Source organism: Stegostoma tigrinum, chromosome 9, assembly GCF_030684315.1.
Source record: "Stegostoma tigrinum isolate sSteTig4 chromosome 9, sSteTig4.hap1, whole genome shotgun sequence".
Taxonomy (NCBI): Eukaryota; Metazoa; Chordata; class Chondrichthyes; order Orectolobiformes; family Stegostomatidae; genus Stegostoma; species Stegostoma tigrinum.
Genome location: NC_081362.1, coordinates 62,993,930 through 63,021,416, shown reverse-complemented (window position 1 = coordinate 63,021,416; position 27,487 = coordinate 62,993,930). Strand labels below are relative to the sequence as shown.

At 39.5% G+C, this 27,487-nt stretch overlaps 1 protein-coding gene across 7 annotated transcripts in view; it reads left to right on the top strand.

Moving 5' to 3' along the window:
- Positions 1–27,487, top strand: part of hhat (hedgehog acyltransferase) — a 224,006-nt gene that overhangs the window by 9,551 nt on the left and 186,968 nt on the right. For all 7 annotated transcript variants that reach the window (XR_007248152.2, XM_059648592.1, XM_048536697.2 and 4 more), the window contains exons 3-5: positions 14,703–14,770; positions 16,039–16,152; positions 18,534–18,728. Coding sequence is in view for 6 of the 7 variants with exons in the window: in XM_059648592.1 (XP_059504575.1) it covers positions 14,703–14,770; positions 16,039–16,152; positions 18,534–18,728 (377 nt within the window). In the remaining variant the exon portion in view is untranslated. The remainder of the gene's footprint in view (positions 1–14,702; positions 14,771–16,038; positions 16,153–18,533; positions 18,729–27,487) is intronic.

Here is a 27,487-nt window from a genome sequence, read left to right as displayed (position 1 = left end):
ACATCTTCCAAAGTTGAAATGTTGAACTACAGTGGCAAGGTTCAGGCATTTGTTACATTTTCTTTGCATTCAGCACATGGTACACTCTACTTTGTAAGAAACTGACGCCTGCTTTTGGGAGCAGCCTGCAAACAAAAGGAGAACATTTAATGTAAAAATACCACCCAAAAGATATTTGGCAATTCCTTTCTGAGATAGAGATCTTAGTAATATGTAAGTAGACGTAGATCCAGCTTTGGTGCTATGTGCAGGTATATTCTGTTGTATTGTATTGCATCCTCACTAATCAGCAGTAGTTTGGCATGTGGGTACGTGACAAACATTGACTGAAGTAACTGAACAAGTGATTTAATATTTATTAATTGTCTGACTGTAATTGCGTAGCAATCTTGCAGAGTGGGTATCAAGTTGAATAAGTCTATATTTTAAACAATATAAAATGGAAGATAAATGATAGGATATCTCATTTAAATTCTGTTTTTTTCATCTATTACACTAGGCAGGATTTTTGAAATACCAATTTATTGGGTCAGGTTTTGTTGCAACAGCAAGGCTAACACTTATTGACATGCAAAGTAGATAGTTTCACATGTATTGTTGAATGTGGAATTTTGGAATTTGAATCTGAATTGGCATAGTCTTCTAGAAATCACACGATATGTGTCTCACCAAAATACCTGACATTGAAATACGGAACTTTGTGAAGTTGGACTTGTATTGTTACTAGCCTTAGAAATTGTAATATAAAATTAAAGCTTACTCATCCCAGTGCAAGTATACTCTTTAATGATGTTAGAAATTCTGGGTATTGTGTTACTACTTAGCTGAATTGAAAATTAACATATGGAGTTTTATTTCTTAGATTTTAATTAATGTTGAAATGTTTAAATAAAGAACCTGTCTCTTTCACCTTGCCTCTTAATCCATACTTTCTTCCTCCTCTTATTTTGCTTTGATCATTGATCATTTTGCAGTCTCGTTTATTATTTTTCCTGTTCATAATAGTCAGTGAACAAGTGCAAATGTAATGCGTGTCTGCAAAATCTACCCTGTTCTGATCTGCCTTGATATTGGAAACCAGTCAGGATAAATACATTGTTTGGTAGCCATTAATTGCAAAATGTTGAGTGAATGCTTGATAAAATTCACCTGAAAACAAGCTTTTGACTAATTTAGTCCAGAGGGATTGAAAGCATTGCATGTAGTTTTAAATCTTTTTTCTAAATTTAATCCCCTTTTGTGAATTCATACAGATTACACTGTAATGATGTATATCTTTTGGTGTATTAAAGAATATTATTTTGCTAAATTTTGTTTACGTACCGAACTCCATCTTCTCCACTGCCGATATTCTACCTCCAGTTCTACTGGACAGGTGTCCTTCACATCTGGGCTAATCAGTGATAATTGTGAGTGATTTTAACACTCGTGACGAAGCAAAAGTGTGCTAGCTGTGTAAGATGAATTCTCACAGCTATGATTTGTGCTGCTTTTGGACTTCTGATTTACTGGCCAGCAGAAGAGTGTTCTCTAGAATAAGATCTTCCTTTGACAGTAATAAATCTGAAGAGTCACAGCAATTCCAACCATAGTTTTGCTCTTAAACATTCTGACTCTAAATTTCCATTAGTCACATTTTTTCCGCTGAACGGTCGAGATCATTAATGAATTTATCTAGGAATTTCCCTCAATGCTGAACTCTTCTACAAACTCTTGTTCTTTTGGAAATGTTAGTTGTTTTCGAATTGAAGTAATCACCAAAGTATTTCAGAACTTAATGAAAGTATCAGTCGTTTCTTTTGCATTTTGGAGAGCAATTACACCATCATCTAAATGCCCGACTATATGAAAGTGCATTCACTTGCCCAGTTTCTGATTTAGTGTCTAATCTGAAAACTATTCTGCATTTAAAAAATTGTTTTCTATAGGATGTTCAATTCCATGTTCTATTTGGCGCATTCCTACAATTAAAACTTCCTGGTAACGTAATTTCAGTTGCCCTACTGTGATTTGTTATTTTCCTCACACCACAAATTTTGAATTCTATAGTATAGCACAGCTATACCATTATCTTTCCCACATGTTTTTGTGGCTAGGATGGAGGATTCCTGCTTTTACTGCAGCTTCTCTGGATGAATTCTACAAATCATGGTCTTAATATGTTGATTCCTGTTTCTTTTATGGCTTTACTGAATGAGTACTGACGTCTGCTGCTTTAATAACTATATGTGTTTCGTTTACCTGAATGAATCCTTCTATTATTGCCTTTTTTTGAGAAGGCAACCTTTTCTTTAATGGATTTTCCTTGATGATACCTGCTGTCATTGGCTTTAAACAATAATCCCTGTTGTTTTCACTGCTTTTTCCTGAATAAATCCTGGCATATGTAGTTTAATTAAATGCTTACCACCTTTTCTGCAAACTGAATGGTCCAACTTTTTCTGTTAGACGTTGTCTGTTTGCTCCTAAATCACTTCTTTTGTTGCTTTGTTTTGCTTTTTGCTTTGCAAATTCCCATGTCTGTGTCACTTGATATTGCTTCTGTGCTCCCTGATTTTTCGACTGTAGTCGTGCCTCCTGTTGCGTGCTTGCTATGGTGGCAAAGCTCAACCAGAGCTGTAAGTATTTTGCTTACTTCCTGCTTTCCCTGCTTGTAAATTATACCACTTTTTCAAGTTGTCCCCTTGCCTACTAGGATTTCAGATTTACTGGTGGACCCTCTGATGGCCATTTGCTCTGTGCTGAAGCCCAGCTCAGGACCACTCCTATAAATCAATGGTACACAATGCAGTATGTTACTGCCCTGGTAGTGTTCTAAGCTCACCTTTGTTGCTGTTTCATAGCAGGTCTAAAATGCTTTTACTATTATGTGTATATTCTGCCTTGTTGAATTAGGCCACAAGGTTTCTATTCTGCTATCTGCTGACTATTTGTACAAACAGCTTTCTTAAAACTGCGTCTGAAGAAATCTTCAGACTTCTTCTACTGCCAGCATGTTGAAAGAAGTCACCATTGTCCTACCGGGCCATGGGGCTACTGTCTCATTAGAGAGAGATGACTGTTGGTGGTCTAACCTGAGGGTCACCACACCTCTGGTGATGGAAGATGTTGAGAATAAGAGTCCTTCATGCTAACTTCCGCTAATGTGTGAATTGAATCCATGCTGTTGGCATCACTATGCTTTGCAGACCAGCTGTCGTGCCAAATGAGCTAATCAACTCTCTGCTGCATATAGGACACAACCAAGTGGAACCCACACGACTTGCCACCAAGTATCTCACATACGCTTATCATTGTATAACTAGCTGGTAGATTTGCTGTCACCATCCTCTTTCCTGGTGGAGATCTGTGGGGCCTTCTTGGTCTTATATTGGAGAGGTAAACCACTCATTTAGTCTAACAAGAACAAGCTGTTGTCTTCAGTATGATGTAGTTTATTGCATGATAGCAATTATATATTATAGTTTCTCTAACAAGGTCTATGAGCAAGATTCAGATGGTTGGTTGTCCTCCTTTGCGAACTGAAGCTGTTCTCTCTGTAAACCCACATGACATCGAAACTCCTCAGTGTAAACGCTTTCAGACTTTTATGTCCATATATGGTGGTCATGATTTGGAAATGCTGGTGTTGGACTGTGGTGGACAAGGCCAGAAATCAGACAACACCAGGTTATAATCCAACAGGTTTATTTGAAATCACAAGCTTTTGAAGCATTGCCCCTTTGACAGGTGAAGTGACCCAATGAAGGGGCAGCACTCTAAAAGCTTGTGATTTCAAATAAACCTATTGGACTATAACCTAGTGTTGTCTGATTTCAGACCATATATGGTAGTGGTCAATTCATTATCTCTACTAATTTTAACTTCTAACACCGCTGAAGTGGGGATGCTGGCCACCAGTGGCCCAAAGTGGGGATGCCAGCGGCCTAGTGTGGAGCATAGTGGCAGCCAGAGGTCAGACGTGGAGGATCCTTGTGCTGGTCTGCTAGGGACAGCCTTTGGGGAAAGATTGTGATGTTTGTCTTTATAAGTTTGCTTCTTGTTTTCCTGACCTATGGTTACACTGTGTATAGCTGTAATGTAACTTTTTTTTCATCATTTCTCTATTCCGTAACTAAGGATTCTACCTAGGTACCTTTGCACCTAAAATGGTGCTGTAGGTGAGGACTTATAAACGTCTCACTACTCATTTGATTTTGTTACAATAAAGTTAATTCATTTCAGTTCATTTGCTGCAAAATAATATGCCATTCTTGTTCTTGCCTGCTAAATTTCAGTTTTATTTAGAATGGGTTTAGCTGATATCATTGTCAATGTTTTAATATCAGGATTTGGTGTAAGAACCATTGATAATATTTCAAGATCCTTCGAAAGTCGACTTATTAAAAGTAACCTGCATATTGTGCTTTTGGAACTTCCAGAATCCCTGTAAGATTTTGGGAATATATACTGGCCTGGATTTTGCAGGGAGGGTGGCCTTTCAGCATTTGAAGTTCTCTTTACTTGTTTATTCTTTCATGGCATGATGGCACTGCCAGCAAGGCCAGAATTTGTTGCCTATCCTAAATTGCCCTTGAACCGAGTGGCTCACTTTCAGAAGGCTGTTAAAAGTTAAATCACATTCTTGTGAGCCTGGAATCATGTTTAGTTAAGACTGAATAGGACAGTAGAGTTCCTTCCCTAAAGGCCATTTGTGAACCAGATGAGCCTTTAGAACAATTGATGATAATTGTCTTGGTCATTATTACTGAGTCTAGCTTTTAATTACAGGTTTGTTAATAGAATTCAATTTCCAGTAGCTACTGTGGTAGGGTTTGAACTATTGTCTTTTGAGCATTTTCCTGGGCCTCTGTGACACTGTCGTCAGACTAGTAATACAATGTAACCATCTCCCCTAATAGTATGTCACTCACTAGGCTGCCAGATATAATGCTGTTGATTCTGCTGTCCCCATTAATTAGAATCATTGAAATCATTTGATCTGGTGTGAAAAGACCCTTTCCATTCTGTAACACCATTAAAAAGTTGCTTTGTTCAGTTGGTTGGAACTGGGATTATAACTGCAAGTTGAGTAACTGTTGCTGAACAAAACAATTTACTGATATTTTGTCTGCTTGGACAGCTTGATATTACTGCGACACTATGCTGGAAATCCTCAAGAGAGAGCGCTACAATCCAATGCGTGGTGAGAAAAAGTAAAGTTCTTGCCTCAGTGATGACTGGATCACCTAGTGGGGATTTTTTTCAATGTTAGAGACAAATTTCTTTGCTTAGTTGCTAATTGTACTCAGAATTTAAACGTTGATTAATGCTTTGTCACAACTAAGGTATGGAAGAACGCAGCACTTATAAACCTGTGACATGCAAATTTTGGTTAAAACTATATTGTACTTCTAAAAGTTTAGTTGAACATGAGAATCAGAATTTCTTTTAGATTGAGCAATTAAATGTGTTTAAAAAGCAGTAATTCGCTGAAGGTCACATCTTTACGTAACAAGATGTTCTGTCTGTAACAGGATCTTTTCTAAATATGCTCACTTGCATATATTGTAAGCTAATTCCAGAATATTTGTTATTCCATAAAATTGTAAAACCTTTGAAACTAATGGAAACATCTGTGTTTTCTCCAGAACAACTTGTATTTTGGTATTCTGATCACATCTCTTGATTCAGTTGTAAGCCACCTGGTCAGCTGCAGAATTCTGTGCTTTGATTTGACAGCATTTGTCCCAGTGGCTAATTGCAATGGCTATTTTGCTCTTGCTTCATCCTTAACGTTTGAAAGAATAAACATTTTAGTCCTTTGAATGTCGCCTCCAATTCTCTCAGGTGGGTGTGAAAAATCGTACAGCTGTGTTTTGAAGAAGTGGAGAGCCTTGGCCAGTAGATTACCCAGTCATTTATACATTGTTATTTGTCCCACTATGCTGGGTTCAGTTAAGTGCATCTCATAGATCCCAATAATAAATACTCCTTTTTCCCTTATTCATTTGTGGGATGTGAACATTGCTGCCTGGCCAGCATTTTTTGCCTAACCCTAGTTGCCCTTGAGAAGGTGGTGCTGTGGTGCCTTCTTGAACTGCTGCAGTCCACCTGCTGTAGGTTGACCCACAATGCCCTGAGGGAGGGAATTCCAGGATTTTGACCCAGTGACAGTGAAGGAATGGCGATATATTTCCAAGTTAGGATGGTGAGTAGGTTGGAGGGGAACTTGAAGGTGGTGGTGTTCCCAAGTATTTGCTGCCCTGGTCCTTATAGATGGAAGTGGTTGTGGGTTTGGAAGGTGCTGGCTGAGAATTTTTGGTGAATTTCTGCAATGCGTCTTGTAGAAAGCACCCACTGCTGCTACTGAGTGTCAGTGCTGGAGGGAATGGATGCCTGTGGATGTGGTGCCAATCAAGCAGGCTGCTTTGCCCTGGATGATGTCAAGCTTCTTGAGTGTTGTTGGGGCTGTACCCATCCAGGCAAGTGGGGAATATTCCATCACACTCCTGACTCGTATCTTGTAGATTGTGCACAGGCTTTGAGGAGTCAGGAGGTGTGTTACTCACTGCAGTATCCCAAACTTCTGACCTGCTCTTGTACCCACTGTGTTTGTGTGGTGAGTCCAGTTGAGTTTGTGAACAATGGTGACCCCCAGGATGTTTATAGTGTGGGATTCAGTGATGGTAACGCCACTGAATGTCAAGGGATGGTGATTAAATAGTCACTTATTGGTGATGGTCATATCCAATCCACACAAGTGCAAGCTTATCACTTGTCACTTGTTCACACAAGCCTGGATATCGTCCAGGTCTTGTTGCATTTGAGCACTGAGTGCTTCACTAACTGAGGAGTCATGAATGGTGCTGAACGTTGTGCAATCATCAGCAAACATCCCCACTTCTGACCTTATGATGGAGGGAAGGTCATCGATGAAGCAGCTGAAGATGTTTGGCCGAGGACACTCCCTGAGGAACTCCTGCAGAGACGTTCTGGAGCTGAGATGATTGGTCCCTAACAATCACGACCATCTTCCTATGTATCAGGTATGACTCCAACCAGTGGGGAGTTTACCGCCTGGTGCCCATTGATTCCAGTTCTGTTAGGGCTCCTTGATGCCACACTTGGTTGAATGCAGCCTTGTTGTCGAGCACTGTCACTCTCGCCTCACCTCTGGAATTCAGCTGTTTTGTCCATGTTTGAACCAAGGCTGTGATGAGGCCAGGAGCTGAGTTGCCCTGGCAGAACCCAAACCGGGCATCACTGAGCAGGTTATTGCTGAGCAGGTACTGCTTGATAGCACCTGTGATGACACCTTTCATCACTTTACTGGTGATTGAGAGGAAACTGGCGGGGCGGTGATTGGCCAGGTTGGACTTGTCCTGCTTTTCATGTATAGGACATTTTTTAGGCAATTTTCCACATTGCAGGGTAGATATCAGTGTTTTAATTGTACTGGAACAGTTTGGCTAGGGGAACGGCAAGTTCTGGAGCAAAAGTCTTCAGTACTATTGCTGGAATGTTATCAGGGCCCATAGCCTTTGCAGTATCTAGTTGTTTCTAACCATTTCTTGATATCATCTGGAGTGAATCGAATTGGCTGAAGACTGGTGTCTGTAATGCTGGGGACCATTGAAAGAGGCCGAGATGGAGTATGCACTTGGCACTTCTGGCTGAAGATTGCTGCCAATGCTTCAGCCTTATCTTTTGCACAGATGTTCCAGGCTATTCCATCATTGAGGATGGGGATATTTGTGGAGCCTCCTCTTCCAGTGAGTTGTTCAAATTGTCCACCACTATTCACAACTGGATGTGGCAGGACTGCAGAGCTGAGATTTGATCTGTTGTTTTTGGGATCACTTAGCTCAGTTTACCACTTGCTGCTTTTGCTGTTTGGCGTGCAAGTATTCCTGTTTGATGGCTTCACCAGGTTGATACCTCATCTTCAGGTATGCCTGGTGCTGCTCCTGGCATGTCCTGCACTCATCATTGAACCTGTTACCGGTTTTAACTTTTGGGACGTTCTAGAGTAATGAAAGCTGTTGCACCATTGCCTTCTTGCATTTTTCTTTATATTAACAACTGATATGCTCTTAATGTTGGACTAGCTAGAAAATAAATCGAATGGAACATCAATGTTCTGTGCCACACAATGTAGAATCATAAATTTGTGCCTGTGATTTTCCATGAAACCTGGTTTTTACAAAGTGGAGGTAGGGTATTTGGCCACAAAATGAAAGGAAAGTTGGACCCTAGTCCTCCTTTAGTTCAAAATTTGATGGAAACGTAACATTGTAATCATTCCTTATCTAGTTTTAGCTGGATAGGTCACCAGTAGTCTTACAGTCCACAGACAACCTTTACTATATGTTAATTTTAGAAATTACAAGTTCATGTTAATGCATTAAACTTAAAAAAAAATACAACTTTTAATTTTTTTTGGATAATAAATCTACAAAACCTTGCAGGGCTCTGTACCCACAAATTGCTTGTTAACTGTGAGCTTGTGAGGCTGCTGTTAGATGAGTTACAAAATTGGAATAAAAATTACATTCCAATTCTGACACATCATTACAATGCACTGACATTTTTCGGAAAATTTGATTTTAAAGCTATATGCTGTTTTGAAGAGCTGTTAGTCTGCTTTTAATTTCCATACGTGCCTAGTGTTTTGTCTTTGCTTGCCAACCGTGCTGTATTTTTCCAGCTATGTTTATTATTGTATCTATTACAACATGTTAATATTTGTTATAAACCACTTGCAGACCATCTGTACAATCCTGATGTACATGATAACGAAATATATTTTCTCTCTATCCAGCCTCAGGCGACTTTCTGTGTGGAGTTTGCACATTCTCCCCGTGTCTGCGTGGGTTTCCTCCGGGTGCTCCGGTTTCCTCCCACAGACCAAAGATGTGCAGGCTAGGTGGATTGGCCATGCTAAATTGCCCATAGTGCTCAGGGGTGTGTGGGTTATAGGGGGATGGGTCTGGGTGGGATGCTTCAAGGGGCAGTGTGGACTTGTTGGGCTGAAGGGCCAGTTTCCACACTGTAGGGACTCTAATCTAATCTAATCTAAAAGCTGTTTTGCAGCTAACCTATTTGCACAAATGAAGTATATACATGCAGTTGCATGTTTAAAACTTAAAATTGTTTCGAAGTAAGCCTGGAAACAATTGGTCAGGAATTACTGCTCTCTTATTGTACTTCTGGAGCTTTTTCTATGGAAATGTAACTTTAAGGGCTAGCAGAATTCACAAAGGCCAAAAACGAAACACATTTGGGTTCTTCAACTGTATGCTCTAAGTATTTTTGTTTCCTGAGCAAAAAATTAAGGAGTTGAAATCAATGGGCAGAATCTTATTAGGCTCTGAGCAATGTCGCTGTGTGAGATGAGTGATTGAATTAGGCCAGGTGTTCAATGAGCCACACGTAAGTTTTTCTCAAGCAGAATAGCATCATCACCTTGCTAGGCAGCGGCTTAGTCACAGTTGATATTCAGTATTGCTTGTTAAACACCTTGTGAGTAGATCAACTCATCACGAGTGGTGATCTCGCCAAACTCACCATGCAAACTAATCATTGAAAAAACTTGATATAAAACCAGAGGCGGTTCTTTTGTGGGTTCAATTTACCACTTGTTCTGAAAGAATTGAATGTTGGACACTGGGCACCAACATTTTGGGGCATGCTCCATAGGCAATAGTCACACATCATCCATGGACAGTGGCATCTGACACGTGCCAGCCTGTATCACTTTTCATCCCACATCTCTGATCCGCTTACAGGATACCTCTTAATTTCAGTGCTGCATCTCCGGCTGCGCTGTCAACTATCATTGTAAAGCTCCAGCAAAAGGCTATTTGTGTTCAGGGACACGATGTCAATTTATAGACTGTACCAGGCTGCATCTCTGGGCTCAGTCACTCTGAGCAGCATCTTGACCTTTGGATTCAAATCCAAATGTTTATATTTTTTCTGTGCTGCTGTGGAAATGATAGCTTACATTAAGGTTAGGATCGCAAACAGAGTTTTGCCCAACCATGCCATTGTAAAAGCAGGGACTTGCGCTGGTGACTTTACTTCAGAAAGAGGGTAGATTAGTACACTTGGCTGGAAGGCTGGCTTGCAGTGCAGAGTGTGATAGTTCAATTTCCTGTACCAGCTGAGTTTACTGTGAAGGATGCCCCTCACCTAGCTGTGGTGATCTCATGTTAGACCACCACCAGTCGTCTGTCTGTCTCTCTCTAATGAGAGAACAGCCCTGTGGTCCTGTAGGACTATGGTAGTTTTGCCTTGTACTAAAAAAAATTTCACTGACTATAGAGGATTTTGTACACCTATAGGTCATTAATAGTGCTCTGTAAATGAAAGTTTGTTCTTTTAGTTTGTTGCATTTTGACTTTACGCCAGATTTGCTTTTCTATCCTTGCTTTTTTATGCATTTCTCTCTCAGCCAGAGGTAGCAGGCTCACGCTGTTACTGTCTTGCCGTGCCATTTAGCACATGCATAAAGCCACGAAACTTGCCACAATTGTCAGCAGGCCTCCATGCAGTCAAGAGATGTAGCCTTTCTAAGGAGATCCTGGTCCGGTATGTTGAGGGTGGCCTTCATTACTAGCCCAGACCCTGCTTAGGTGGTCATAGTCAGGATTCTCACCACATAAACGATGAAAAGATGAATGACGGGCCGCATGCCACCTGTCTTGACTCTTTTTGCCTTAATTGGGCTGTTTTTCTCCTGGAGTGAGAGAGAGGAACTTAGTACAGAAAATGGATCACTCCATGAAACTTGATGCACCTTAAACTTAAGCAAAAACCACAAGATTTATCCTAAATCTTTTGCTAACTTTAGTGGAAAAGACTGAAATTTAAAAAGCAGCGCTGTATGAGATTCACCAGACTTGTTTACCATTGATCCATTGAAAGGTTTGGGGAAAATAGTTTTGAAAATCCTGATGAATTTAAGGTAGAAGTAAATGAATGGAACGTTTAGCCTTAGTGTTGTCTGTACTGTTAGTATTGATGTGATTGTCAAAATATTTAACCCAATTCTTTAGGGACAATGGCAGTGAACAGGAGTGGCTGTTTGGCAAACAGCCTGCTGTATAATTAAAATCCACAAAGCTTCACCAGCTTCTGTAAAGGTGTTATATAAATGCAAGTTACTACATAAGATTGGAATCACAATTCTTGTGAAATTTTGGTATTTTAACTTTAACTTCATCAGATGGGTAGTTCATTAGATATCCCACATTTTTATTAGATTTGTATATTTTGAAGCATGTAGTGATAAAACTGATATGGCATATTGTGGAAACCATGGTTGTTTTTCTTCAGTGTATATTTTAAATTTGTTTTGGGTGGTCTTTTGCGTATTTCAGTTCACAATGTCAAAAATTACATCTTCTTACTTAAGGAATACATTCTTTATACTTTATTCTATGAATTTTACAATTCAGGTTTGAACCATATGTGAATCAATTGAATGGCTTAAACCTGGGGTAATTGGCCATGTGTCCCCTTGGAGATGGCAGAAAAGGTTTGGACTGGTATATTTAGAAGTAAATAATTTTTCATGCTACAGGTAATAGTTGCGTCAAGCAACGTCTGTGGTCCTGAAATTTAAATTTGAGTGTCAATTCTCATTCTTTCAGATTATACTTTGGAAATTGGTTTTTCTGCCTCTCTTACTCTTTTTTTTTCATTCATTTTTCTCCTTTTTCTCTTTATCCTTTATAAAAAAAAATCATTCAGGGAATCTGGGCTTTCATGGTTGGGCTGATGTTTATTGCCTGTCTATTGATTCCCTGAAGAATGCACTTCTAACTTCTTGAGGGCAATAATGGGTAGGCAGTAAGTGCTGGCCCATCCAGGAAGGCCTACATCCCTGAATGATTTTTTTTTTAAGAGAAGGATAAAAAGGAAACACTTTGCAGTGAGTGCACTAATGCAAAACTACAATGCCTCAATCGAATACTGCAGAGAGTGCGTGAATAAGTGAATCGATCCAATAAACAAATATTGCCTCTGAATGCTCACAATGCCACAATGTTGCATTGCGCTGACAGCTCTGAATGATGTTCTCTATGAACTAGTGTCACTGTACTATTTTTGCAGAGAAGCTGTTTGACAACATTTGAAGCTATGCAATTTGCAAAGGCCAAGATCAATAACATGAAGACTCACTCACTATCTAGGTGAATGTATTTATAGGAGTGATGAAGTTAAGGTGGCCCCGGCTGCTCTCGATAGTGACGTAATCCTTCCATTTATCCAACTGCTGCGTGAGCACCTTGAAAGCAGGTTTCCAAAAGAGGAATTTAATCTGGTTGCAAACGCCAAGACAACCAATTTAGAATTTGGAAAAGCAAGTATTGAGTGACAGATGCCAAAATATTTCACTTTTATACTCAACGATGACAAAAGTTTAGTTACAAAGATATGCGAAAACTTGGACTTCAGATTTATGGTTGTAGAAAAAATCATTCAGACATTGTGATTCGGTGGACTGTGCCATAAAAGAAGATTAGTTTCTAGAAATGTCTATTCTTCTGGACGTTTGAGCAACATTTCAGACATCAGGTGCATCCGTGAGCATGGATTTAGCCTCATGAACTTGATTAAGCGTAAGTCCAGAAAGAGATTAGAAAAAGATTACTTGGATAACTCATTGCAAATTAAATTGTACATTTCATCTGGACAAAATATCAACCTGAATGCAGCATATAATCATTGGGCAGTAAATAAAGATAGAAAAGCTGGCAACAAAGGAGTGAATAATTGCTAGTGTCTTCGTTTGGTCACGTGGTGCATGTGGTGTACAAAGCACCAGCACTAAATGGGTCCCCAGACTTCTAAGCTGAGCAAACAATTTTGTTTATTTTAGCATGTACAATGCCTGTAGTTGTAAAATAACATAAATGCAACTTTTTTTAGGGTTTGGTTACTAATGATTAAAAGTTGCAATATGATTTCTGCTGAATGGATGCAATATGCTGCTCAGACTAGTCTGGGTGCTGCAGAGGCACCAAAAAAATTAGAGGGAACATTGTGGTGGTGATCTGCTTTCTTGAATTGCTGCAGTGCATTTGGTGTAGTTGCACACTCAGTACTGTTCAGGAAGGGTTCCAGGATTTTTAACCCAGTGACAGTATAAGAACAGTGATATATTTCCAGGCCAGGGTGGTGCGTGGCTTGGAGAAGGACATGCAGGTGGACGTGTTATTATCCATCTACTCTGAGATGTTAGTGGTCGTGAAATTGGAAAATGCTATTTAAGAAACTGTTCTGAATTTCTACAGTACATCTTATAACATTGCTGCAGCTGTGTGTTGGTGGTGAATGGAGTTTGTGTGTGTGGCGCCAGTTGACTGGACTGCTTTGTCTTGCATGTTGTCAATCTTCTTGACTATTGTAGGAACTGCAATCATCTAGGCAAGTGGGGAGTATGCCATCCCAATTTGTGCCTTACAGATGATGCACAGGCTTTAGCAAGTCAGGAGGTTAGTTTTTTACTGAAAGGTCCCTGGCCTCTAACTGTTTCTTGCAGTGACAGTATTTATGTGACTAATCCAGTTTAGTTTCTGATCAGTGGTATCCCTGGTGATGTTGATTTTTTGGGTATTCGGCAATGGTAGTGGCATTGTATGCTCTTCCTCTTTTTTATGTCTTTATTTTGCTTTCGATACATGGCTCAGATGCAATTTATGTTTCCTCCTTATTAGTTCCTGGTTAGACTCTGCATGCCCAGTTTTAATCTATTTAGGACCAATGTCTCACCCGGAGATGGTAAGAATTGCAGATTCAGGAGTCAGAGATAACACAGTGTAGAACTAGGAGAACACAGCAGGCCAGGCAGCATCAGAGGACCAGGAAAATTGACCCTTCAAAAGGATCCTTCTGAAGAAGGGTCCCGACCCAAAATGCCAACTTTGCTGTTCCTCTGTTGCCTGGCCTGCTGTGTTCCTCCAGCTCCACACTGCGTTATCTCGTGGAGGATTGTTCAATCTGGTTGACAAGCCTTGCTTCTCGTTGCCTTGTTGACACATGCCATTCGTTCACAGTAGAGGATGCTGCACTGAATCTATTGCTGGATTAGAACAAGTCTTTACTTAAGATGCCTGAAAAAAAGCATTGCTTTATAGCTATCAGGAAATTGAACAAAGAATCCATTCACAGATGACTGCAAAATGTCTTTGACTTTACTAAACTGACTAAAAATGAAAATATTTATTCGTCCTTGCGCTTCAAATTGAACTTTGGAAGTCCAGTGGATGTTGAGATCATAAAACATGAAATTAAATAATATATGAAGTTCTAAGTATTAAAATATAAATGCTTAGGTTTTACAGCACAATGGAATGTCAGTAGGTCCTGCAGGTTTATACTGGAGATTAGTATATCGTCAACTGGAACAACTTCATCATCTCTACAAAATCTCTTAAGTGATCCTTCACCTTCTAGGTGTGCTACACTAAGGTCACCTGATTGATTGTTAATCAGAATTAGATGAAGTACTGCATCCTTAGTAATGTAACATTTTGTGGATGAACTGATGTGCTTAATTATTTATTTCTGTGCATTTCAGCAATTCTAACTGTACTGCAATGCCAAACAGTGCAGCAGAACACTAATCCCAATTTGCTTTTGATTTCAATTAATTTTTCACAGTTGATCTGAAGAATGTTGCTACAATCTGTGTTTTTCATTTCTGACAGATTATGAAGAAGAACTTGATGCTGAATTTGAATTTGAAGAAGGATTCTTTATTTGGGGTTTTAAGAAGGTAGTTTAGTCTTCAGTGATTAATTATAGCCATTTAATTTTGTGAGTAATATAGAATGTGCAATCTAGGTATTATTTTTATCAGCGAGTTTTGAGAAGATTTGTAGCTCAGGTTGAGGTTCTGGGTGCTCAGCGAGCAAACTCTCACATCCATTATTTTTATCAATGTATAGAATTTTTCCAAAGCTCTTATCACAAAATTGAGAGATATTTGAATCTGAATATCTAGATTTGTTCTGTGGTGCTGTGGAAATGATAGCTTACTTTAAGGTTAAGACTTCAAACAAATTTTGCCCAATCATACCATTGCAAAACAAAAGGGACTTGCAATGGTGACTATTCTTTAAAAAGGGGGTAGGTTAGCTGGGTGCCCGGTTTGCAGTGCAGAGTGTGAGAGTTCAATTCCCACACCGGATGAGCTTACCATGAAGGACTCTCCTCAACCTCTCGCCTCAAGTGAGCTGTGTTGGCTTTGGGTTATACCACCACCAGGTGTCTCTCTCCCTCCCTCTCTCTCTCTCTCTCTCTCTCTCTCTAGTGAGAGAACAGCCCTATGGCCCAGTAGGGCTACAGTAGCTTGACCTGGTACTACAAAAGCACTTCATTGACTATAGAGGATTTTGCACACCCATAGGTTGTTAATAGTGCTTTGTAAATTAACGTCTTTTCTTTTAGTTTGTTGCATTTTGGCTTTGCTGCATATCTGAATCTCCTTTCCTTGCCATCCTCACCTTTCTGACCTAGAAGACAACTAATTTGTCTTATAAGCATGTTAACTTGCAAGTACATGGTGTGGTCCTGAACAGAGTGGGCTCAATGCCAGAGGTGGGACCTCTGCTGTGAATTTAAGCATTTCAAAATGTTTTTTGTTTCTGTGGGCAAAGCCTGCACATGCTTTCGATAGAATGGAAAAGGATTTTAAAAATTCATGCATGTCAGATATATGCTGGAACCGAGTGAGAACAAAAACTGCGGCTGCTTATTAGTGCCAGTGTACAATGTGCAGGTGTACAATTGGCCATTTGCTCCCTGGCCTGGGAGGTGAAAAAGTACAATTGGCCATTTTTTTCATTGTTAGTATCCTGGAATTCTTTTTGGAAAGTGTATATTTAAATTAGTAAATTGGATGTGGGCATAATCTGGCTTAGTTTTGATATTAATCCTGATGTTCTATTTGGAATTCCATAGAAGAAAAGGAACAGTTCCTTTGGACAGCATTTTTATGTTTTGAGTTATTTTTAGATAACTAACCCTTGCAACATTTTTCAGGACCCAACAGACTTTGAGTGGAGCTTTTGGACAGAGTGGACAAGGAAGTTGCTGTTGTGGACTTTGCTTGGTCATATACTTGTATCACAAGTGACCAAAGCCTTTTTACCAAAGGTTTGTAATTTCCACTAAAACTAGAATCAAAATGTAAGTGTTACACCACTTAATTTACAGAATATCCATGTGGGGCAGGAGGGTCATGTTGCAAATAACAGAAGTTTTCATCCTTCAAAACGTAAAATAAATGTCTGTTATGCAAATAAGTATGCAACGTTTTGTTTCCACTGCCACATATTTGGTCAATTACAAGTATGTTTTTCCATGTGGAATATTTTCTGGATAAATAGAAACTGAAAGAGTTTGAAAATTTGACTGTCTATGTGGAATTTGCACATTCTCCCCATGTCTGCGTGGGTTTCCTGTGGGTGCTCTGGTTTCCTCTCATAGTCCAAAGGTGTGCCGGTTAGGTGGATTGGCTATGCTAAATTACCCATAGTGTCTGGGGGTGTGTGGGCTGGGTGGTTTGCCATGGGAAATGCAGGGATAGGGGAGGGGGTTAAGGTCTGGGTGGGGTGCTGTTCAGAGGCCAGTATAGACTCTGCACCGAATGGGCTGTTTTCTGCACTGCAAGGGTTCAATGAAAGGTCTAGGCCGAACGGAAATGGGATCTGTAATGAGGAATGCCTACTGGTAATGATGGGCGTATACAGTAAAACATATATAACGAAAGTGTATTTCAAATATTAGTATAGTAACACCAACAGGTGATGGTTATGCTATGCTTTTGCATTAAATTATGCTTTAAATGTGTTATATGTCATGTGAGGAAGTAAATTTATTAGAGTGGGTGCAGATACATGCAGAGCATTTTAAGCTGGCATTGGCATGGTAGGAGTGTTTAGACTTATCGAAGCCTGTCCGCTCCAGGGGGTCCGGTGGCTTTGTTTTCCCTACGTACTTTTTGTCTTTCTTCTTGAAGGTGAAGACAGAAAGAAAATGTTGGCAGGGCAGTGGCTACAGTATCAGGCAGCATGGACCAGGACTCATGACAGTGATGGCAGTGCCTGGATCCTGGACTCCTGACAGTTGGAGGCTAAATCATGAACTCCTGGTGGTGTTAGGCTGGGATCCTGGACTCCTGGTGGGTTTTAGGTTGGGATCTTGAACTCCTGGTGGTAGTAGGTTGGGATCTTGAACTCCTGGCGGTGTTAGGTTGAGATCTTGAACTCCTGGCGGTGTTAGGTTGAGATCTTGAACTCCTGGCGGTTGTAGGTTGGGATCTGGGATTCCTGGCGGTGGTGGTTTGGGATCTTGAACTGCTGGCGGTGTTAGGTTGGGATCCTGGACTCCTGGCAGTTGTAGGCTGGGATCTTGTTCTCCTGGCAGTGGTAGGTTGGGATCTTGGACTCCTGGAAGCTGTAACCCAGAGGCTAGACTCTTGGTGGTTTCGGCAAAGTGGCAGCAGTAGCAGAGCCGGTGTCTCCTGGGGCATTGGCATTGGCGTTGCTGTTCCCAGAGCAGGACTCCTTGAGTACCAGAACACCATCCAGAAACATTGCAGGAACCCTGAAACTGTGCTTGAGACCCCAGTTTAAACAGAAGCTGAACATTTGTTGAATCATTTTTTAAATTCTTATTGTACCTCAAAATGGTGCCTGATTGTGGCACAAACACTTTCCACTATATCTTCAAACTATATGTGACAATAAATAAATCATTTACTATTCATTTATTCATTAACACTTGCTAGACTTATTAAAATGAATGATCTTTCTGTGTAAAACTGAAAAGAATTGAATAGATTTAATTCTACGTAGAAAGGCTGTCATTGACAATAACCATGGTGTAGCGTGTCCTGCCCATGAGAGAATTGTATTATGTAGACTTGTTAAAAAACTAAAAACCAGAGAGTGAGTAATACCTTGACTGTATGATAATCCCAACATTTATGAATTCTTATGAATTCCAAGATGGATCACGTTACATTGCACTAAGTACTTTTTGAATTCTAATGTGTTTATTATCCTAAAATTTCAGCTGATATACATGTATAATTCAAAAATAAAATTGGTGTGGATATTAAAAATCTATAACAGAAAATGCTGGCAAGAGAATAATGATTCGGGCCAACTGACCTTTCGTTATAACAGTACTGATAACAAGTCGTTGACTTGAATTGTTAACTTTCCACAGATGCTGATGATTTGCTCATGCTGATGCTCAGCTGACCTAGGGAGCTTTTCCAACATTTTCTGTTTTTGTTTCATCATGCTTTACATTAGAAGCTGGCAGCAAGCTGGTTTTCATTTACTTTTCCAGTTCATGCTGTGATATTCAAATAAATCTGAACAGGCTAATATCAATGCTAGTTGACTTTTAGCCGTTCAAGAATGAATCTTGTTTGTACCATGGATCAGAAGATCTGTAATAAAGAAAATTTATACTTATTTGTTTATTTTCCGTTTTACATGATGACATAAGGGTTTTTTCTTTAGTTTAGGATATGGTTGCTGATGATGTATGGGATGTTGGCCTGCTTCCTTACAGTGGGCTTCAAAGGCCTGGTAGTAATATTACTGCATGTGTCCATCTCCTATGCGGTGGCCCAGCTCCGAGTGCCTGTATTATCTTGGCTGTGTTCAATAATACTTCTGTACAGCTTACAAATGGACTCTCTTGGAAAAATTCAGGTAAGAATAATTCCCAAGGTATAGAAAAACTCCAACCTTAGCTTTTGTAATGATTTCAGAAATGTGCTATAATTTAGAAATCAAGGATATCAAGGGAATAATTATTCAAGCACTAATTAAACATTGTTCTGATAAGCTATATTACTTGTATGAATGAGCATAATTTACTTGTAGAAGCAACAGACAAACATTGCTTATGAGAGTTATAGGTGTGCACAGAAAGAATGGAAGTCACAACACATGGTAGAAAACAATGGAATGAATTAGAAGGGGCGATTAGTAAGTTGAATATCTGGTTAACTGAATATACTCAGTCCTGTCAGTTGTAATTATTCATACAGACATTAAGTTATGCTTAAAATATTTATTTTACATTCTAGACAATAGGTATCATACTTCAAACAAAAAACAAAGTGTGGAATTATCAATCTAAAAATAAGATTTGAGAATTGCTGAAAGAAGACATTTTCTTAAAGCTCTTTGGCGCATGTGTCAAGACGATGTGCAAGAAATAGAAAAGGGACAAACAACATTTGTACTGTATGAGTGGAGAGTGCTGATTGGTTGCTATGTAGAGATCTGACTGGAAAATGCAGCTGTTCAGCAACTGACAGTTAATTTCAAGCCTTTGTCTAAATTTTAACCAAGACAGATTGACTTTGGTTAAGGCATTATCCTGAGAAATAAACCAGCAAATGGCAGTCAAGAATCATGAGTTGAAACAAGTGTAGCTTGCATTTATTTTCATGTTTGTTTTCTAATTATAAGCGAATAGTTGGCTTTTTTCCTGAAAATATTAACCACTTTAATAGCTTGTTAGATAAATAATGCAGTGGTTTCCCTTGTTCAGAAAGCTAATAGTCATTCATCTAGTTCTTGTATTAATACTTTATAAAGTTATTGTGTCAAATGGCCTATTCCTGTGTTATAGATTATATAACATTCTACAAAAAACTGAAACGAATTAAAGAGGTGATCAATTTCTATCTTGAAGGGCTGCCATTTGATAATATCCACAGTATAGACTGTCCTGCTCATGAGGGAGTTGTCACTGTTAAGTGATGCCATTGTTTTCAATCCTCAGTCCAACTCCTTTTCCAAGCTACTGATTTCATCCCACTCTTCAGGAATGGTCCGAGGTTAAATTAATCTGTCTACAACCTCGGTGTCACATTTGTGCCTGAGCCGACATTACAATTACATCAATAATAAGACCATTTGTTTCCACCTCCATAACATGACTCAATTTTACCCCCAACTCAAACTCACCTGCTGCTTAAATGCGTAAGCCTGCCTATGTTGCCAATGGATCCAACTATTTCAACAGACTCCTGTCTGGTTTCCCACATTCTACACTTTGTAAACTTGAGGTCATCCACTATTTGTCAGTATCTTAATGCGCAGCAAGTACTGTCACCCCATTATTCCTGCACTCACTTACCTATGTTGGCTCCGAGTGAAGTACCGTCTTTTTGTAAAATTCCCCTCCTTTTGTCCATATCCTTCTGTTACTGACCCCTCCTCTATCTCGGTACTCTCCTTTACCTCTTGTGTATTCTCAATTGTAATTGCTTTAGGGAAGGTTTTGATGTAGTCATATTGTCGTTGGGTTAGTAATCCAGAGCCCCTGGCTAATTTTCCCTGGACATTGGTCCAAATCCCACCTTGACAAATGGTGAAATTTGAATTTGCTAAAAATCTGGGATTAAAAGCCAGCCTAATAGTGACCATGTAACCATTGTCAATTGTTGCAAGCCCATTTGGTTCAATAATGTCCCTTCGAGTTGGGAATCTGCCATCCTTACCTGCATGCAATTCTAGACAATGTGATTGGCTTTTTAATGCCCTGTGGGCAGTTAGGGATGGACAATAAATACTAGCCTAGCCAGTGACGCCCACATCCCTAAAATGATTAAAAGTAAATATTGATGACTACCTTCATTTTCCAGGCCCTAAGGTTCAGAATTCCTCTTATCTCAAGGTTTTGTCATCTAACTAATATTTCCTCACGTGGCTCAACGTCATACCTTGATTTATAATGTTCTCTGTAAATCTCCTTGAGACATTTCATTGTGTTAAAAGTGTTAAATAGACACATTGGATTTGTATTTGGCTGGATGCAATATAATTTTGGACTGTTGATGTCTTGGAATTTGAGTTGGAAATAACACTGAAGTTGTCAGCAGTTGCCACCATTGATCCACTGAAACTGACAGCAACTGCTAAAGTCTGCAGAAAAGATGAGGTTGCGGAAGGTGCTATCAATGACTATATGCTCCTTCAGAGCGTGGACTATTGAAGTTCCCTGAAAGTTCAATTCCAGAATCAATGCTTTAATGAAAACTTAACAAATGTTCGCAAATGTTGCACCTTGTTGAACGAGTGTAACTTGGTTTTTAACAGCTCTCTAACTTCATACCTACTATTCAACACCCCCACTGGCCCTGAAAACTAATATTATGCATGTGAAATTTCTCTAATTAAAAGTTATGCATATTTTTGTTTCAATTGAATAATTTATTTTGCCATCTGAAAAATTAATTTAACAGTGAAGGGATTTAGCATTTTAAATTTTCTGGTCAGAAATTATTACGCCATGAAGGAGCTGGCAAGTTCCTTTCTCATTCATTACATGTCATATGGTTATGATTGGCATGATTGTTTAAATAAGTGCGTGTGAGGGAGGTGTGGATACTCATGCTTTCATACGATCTCATGTAAAGATATACTTAAGGTATGATGCGGTTAAATTAGGAGAAGTAGGCTTTAATATTTCACTCTGTAAATAAATGTAAAATAGATTAAAGATTGTCTCCAGTACTATCCTTCACCAGCTAGATTTTTGAAATAGAACTGTAGTGAAGTAAACTGTGATCCATACAATGGGATAAAAACAGATAGTCCGATGTGTGTTGTAATGAGATAAGAACGTAGGGACATAAGAAATAGGAGGAGGAGGTCATTTGACCCATTTGGCCAATCCTGTCATTTAAAAAGATCATGGCTGATCATCTACCATCTTTCTCCTCTACTATTCTTGTAGCCTTTGATTTTATTCTTCACTATCGATTTCTGTCTTGAACAAGCTCAATGATCGAGCTTCTGTGGTCCTCTGACCTGGAGAATTCCAAAGATTCAGAACCCTCTGAATTGACTTAGACAACTAACAATCTATGGACTAATCAAAATAGATGGTGGCATAGTGGTATTATCACTAGACTATTAATCCAGAGATCCAGGTAGTGTTTTGGGGATTGAATCCTGCAAATGGCGGCCCAAAGAATTTGGATTTGGTACAAATCTGGAATTAAGATTCTGATGCTGACCATGAAAAATCCATCTGGTTCACTATTGTCCCTTAGGGATGGAAACTTTTATCTTTACCTGGTCTGGCCTACATGTGACTCCAGATCTACCACAATGTGGTTGGACTCTTAATGCTCTCTGGGCAATTAAAGCTGGGCAACAAATGCAAGTGAAGCCTACATCCCATGAAAGAATATGAAAAGTGAGCTTCTTGTTTGTTGTCTTGATGGGGTCTACAGTTCACATTTAGCACTTTACCCGGTGCCATTTAAATGCTGTGCCCATTAAAAACAAAAGATCACATTGGCAACAAAGATAAAAGTGTAAGTTGGCAATGCAACTAGTGCATGGTGTAAGATGGAGCAGAAAAGAAACCATCTGTGATGAACATGACATTCGCTTCGTGATTTTCCTCTGATGTGTAAAATGGGCAAGCAACAGATTTTGGATGGTCTATAATCCATGACTGAGGGACTATCAATTCCTCACAAGTGGAAAGCAAATTAATTAAAATTTATTGGCTTCATCTTCATATCAAAAATGAGCTGTTTGGAAATTGGGGCATGTGTAGCCTCATTTCCTTTGCCTGTGAGAGATTCAGATACTGGGAGAGCCTCGGAAATGTAATTGAATCCATGAGTTTGCAGCAGTAGTTTTCTTCGAAGATATTGTGACTTTCTGTGTTGCAAATCGGAATTCAGTAAAATTGATGAGTGAGGTTAATTGAAGGCATTTGACAGGTTTTGCCAGTTTGTGTTTAGACCACTAGGTGGAGATAGATTTCTTTCACCATTAATTTGTGGGGGATGAATACGCTGCTGGATCATAAGTGAGAAGCATTTGTTTCGCTTGTTTACTAAATTTTGTAAAACAGAAAGACACATGGTAGCAATGCTGCAATGATTGGGAAGTGCCAATGACTGAAATCAAGAGAAAAACCTTGTGATAGTTCAGTAGTTTTTGTTTGACACATTATGCAATAACATTTCCTTTCTTAAACTGAGACACATAGAAGCTAGGAACAGGAGTAGGCAATTTGATCTCTCGACTGCTCTGCCATTCAATATGATCATGACTGATTTATCCCCCTCCCACCATATCACTTGATCTCTTTAGCGACATGAGCTTAATCTACCTTTCTTGAAAACATAGTGTTTTGGTCTCACTCAGTTTCTGTGGTCGTGAATTCCACAGACTGTCTGGGCGAAGAAAAGTTCTAAAAGCTTTACCCCTTGTCCTTAAACCGTGACCCCTTGTTCTGGACTCCCCACCATTGGGAACATCCTTCCTACATCTAACCTGTCTATTGGAATTTTATTGGTTGCTATGAGATCCACCCCTCATTCTTCTAACCTGTAGTGAATACAATCCTAACTGACTCAGTCATTCTTCATACGTAAGTCCTGTCGTCCAGGAATCAGTTTCACATCCTCCATTGCACTCCCTCTACAGCAAGAACATCCTTTCTCAGATAAGCAAAACAAAACTGCACACCAATGCCTTGTATAATTGCAGAAAGACATCCTTTTTGATACAGTGTGGAGCTGGAGGAACACAGCAGGTCAGGCAGCATCAGAGAAGTAGGAGAGTCGATGTTTTGGGCCGAGACCCTTCAAGACATCCTTGTTCCTGTACTTGAATCCACTTGTTCTGACAGCAAACATATAGTTTGCCTTCTTTACTGCGTGCTGCACCTGAGTGCTTAATTTCAGAGACTTGTGCATGAGGATTCACAGGTCTCGTTGAACATTCCAATCTTGCAATTTATAGCCATTAGAAATAATAATCTGCCTTCCTATTTTCGTTACCAAAGTTGATAATCTCACATTTACACACACTATACTGCAGCTGCCATGCATTTTCTTATGCACTCAGCCTGTCCAAATCACACTGCAATATTTCTGCATGCTCCTCACAGCTTATCTTCCCATCCAATTTTGTGTTACCTGCAAATTTGAGATACTACATTTAGTTCCCTTGGTTAAATCATTAACATACATTGTGGATAGCTGTGGCCCTACTATGGATTCATGCGCTATAACATTAGGGACTGGAAAAAGTCCCATTTCTTGCTACTCTTTCTTTCCTTTCTGTTGACCAATTTGCTAGCCATCTCAACACACTACCCCCAATCCCGTGTGCTTTAATTTTGCACCCTAATCACTTATGTAGAACTTTGTCAAAAGCTTCCTGAAGGTCCAAATAAAGCACTGATCAACAATTCCAGTAGATTTGTCAAGCATGATGTCCAATTTGAAATCCATGCTGACTGTGTCTGATTCTACCACTGTTTTCTAAGTGATCTGCTATCCCTGAAATGGACACTAGCATCTTCCCCAGTATCAATGTTAGGCTCGCTGGTCTGTAATTCCCTGTTTTCTCTCTGCTTTCTTTTTAAAAATGTTGCAGTTACAATACCTACCCTCCCATTTGTAGGAACTGTTCCAGAATCTAAAGATTCTTGGATGGTGACCACCAGTGCATCCACTATTTGTAGAACCATTTCCTTAAGTGCTCAGGAATGTAGATTGTTATGCTTTAGGGATTAATTGTTTTCAATCCCATCAATTTCTGTAATACCATTTCTGTACCAATGCAGGTTCTGCATTAGTATTAATATGGAAATCCTGTGTTCCCCTTTATTTCTGGTATGTTGGTCATGTCTTCCTTTGTGAAGACAGAAACAAAGTGTGAATTCAGTTCTAATTTTTTTTTGCATCAAATGCAGTCTTTTAACCCCCTTGTAAGCCATGGTTTGGCCACTGGTTTCTTTTGCAGTCTTGCAATAAATAATTTTTGGAGTTTATCTGTTCGCTGTTTCAAGGTTTGTCATTACCTGTCCACTGTCATTCCTTTCAGTAGATTTCCCAACCTGTCATAGCTAACTCACACCTCAAACCAATATATTTTCCCTTAGTAGATTTAGGACCCTAGTTTCAGAATCAATTATCTCACTCCCCATCTTGATGGAGAATTCTGTCATATTATGACACAGGATCTAATAATGCATGTGTTTTTGAACTTTCAGTGAATCCAGGCAAAATCTAATGATGTTGTTTAGTATTTAGTTTGAACTAAGTGAGAAACGTGTATTCTGTTGTGTTGACTTGTGACTTTACGATTTGATTGGTTATCTACTTTTATACGATTGTTATTTAATTAGCACCTAAAACTTTTTAAAGTCAACAAGAGTAAGCAATTCTTCCATATGTTTTAGAAACACATCTTTCTTTCCAAAAATTACAAAACATTTCAATTTGGAAATTACAGCATTGCCAAAAAATTCAACTTGTCCACATCCTGCACGTTCCACTCAGTATAATTGTAATGAACTTGACAGTTACAAAATAATTTCAATTTGGAATGACATAAATTGCAATAAATATGAGGTTCTCTATACATCACCTTGTGCAAATGCTGTTCCACTGCTTGAACCGATCTGGGGCTCCATCTAGTATTATCTGGGAATTGTGCCATTCCATTCTATCATGCTGTTGAACCAAGTAACAAGGTGATATGCTGGATACTGCGGAATTGGAAGGGGGGAGCAGTCTTCGAAGGAGGAGGAAATCATTGCAAAGGTGGAAACTGTCCTTGTACATGACAGAGCTCTGATGTACTAAGTGCTATCAGGCAGACAGGACTGGATTGACACCTAGTTCCTATGGATGAGAGCTAGCTGCAGCCAACCATTGTGAAATGTCAAATAGCAGTTGGTCATGATGCCAGCATTTGATTTGTATTCTGTGGGTTCTCTTCAGCCTCTGTTTCTTTTTGTTTGCGTTCATTTTTGCTGGCTGCAAATAATAGCTGATGTGTAGAATTGCCCAATTGCTTTCCTGTATGAGATGTCTGTGTTCAGGGCAGTGTGAAGACATGGATCTACAGTGGGCACTGAGGACAGAGCACCAGTGACCTAGAGAGGGTATTTAGATAGAGTGTAGCTCACGACAGATAAACTGTGTGGATGTGTTGTTTAAGCAGCAACTCAGTTGAGGGAATGTTTGCCAGGTACCACTCCCTGGTGCTACAGGTATTTCTCCTATAACATGATAGTTGAGTTGACTATAGGAAATCGCTATAGAAAATTGCTATACAGTACAGTAGATAGTTTGCACTATCCAAACAGTGTCCACTATTCATCAACCATATTAAAGCCAATTCATGTTAATGAAACACACATTAGCGGAAAGACTATATGTGTCATGAGCAGGCATGACTTCATGGCTGCTGTACCGTTATGATGCTGATGAGTGACCATGCTAGATTTCCAATCTTTGTTTGAGTGTACAATAGTCTTTCCTGTGCGGGGACATCGGATGCCAGTTTTTTGACTGATATCTGGTAATTGGTGAGTTGCTCTGAGAACAGAGCATGGTACGATAGGTCTAGCATTGAATGTCAGGGACATCATGAGGTGAGTATCTAGTTAATGAGATGAATTTGGTAAGATACTGTGAGAAATCTTGTCAGGTCTTGCATCAAATATCTCTGCAAAAACCTTGATGCACCTCTCACTTAGCCAAAACAAAAATTCAGTCTTGAGCTACTGATATTTCTGTAGATAAGTTGGACCCTTCCATCCCTAAATCCTCTTTCGGAGATCTACATCCAGTTTGGAAGTACTTAAATAAATAGGAATTTTTATAGTGATTTTACACTCATACCAGTTTCAGTGCAAAATTTATCTTTCATGGCCCACATTTCTATAATCATGTTGATTTTACCATACTGCCTTATGTTATATTGTTCCTCAATTCATAAATAGTTTGGTACACTTTCTTTTTTTCTGAACTACATGTGCTTCATAGTTTCTATCTTTCTGCTTTCAGATTGACTATCTCAATAATGGCATTATATAAGTAAAGGCACTATCGTCCCACTGGACAACAGGGTTGGTATCTCATTAGACAGACATGACTGGTGGTAGTTTAACTTGAGGGTCTGCATGCCTCAGGCAAGGGGGAGAGGTTGGAAAGGAGAGTCCTTCGTGTTGACTTCAGTTGATGTGATAACTAGATCCATGTTGTTGGCATCACTGTACATTGCAAATTAGCTATCCAAATAGTTGAGCCAATTTATTGTCAGTCCATAATTGGCTTTGAGGAGATAGTGAACTGCCTCAATCCATGTGTTTGGGTTACATTCACAGTCATTTTTTCTGTAATGACTTAGTGCAACCGAATGTCTTGCTCTGCCATTTCACAGGGCGTTGAACCGTCTACCACATTACTATGGTTTTGGAGATAGCAAGGTGTAGAGCTGAATGAACACAGCAGGCCAAGCAGCATCGGAGGAGCAGGAAGGCTGATGTTTCAGAGTCTAGGCCCGAAATGTCAGCCTTCCTGCTCCTCCGATGCTGCTTGGCCTACTGTGTTCATCCAGCTTCACACCATGTTATCTCAGATTTTCCAGCATCTTCAGTTCCTACCATTTCTGAAACTATGGTTTTG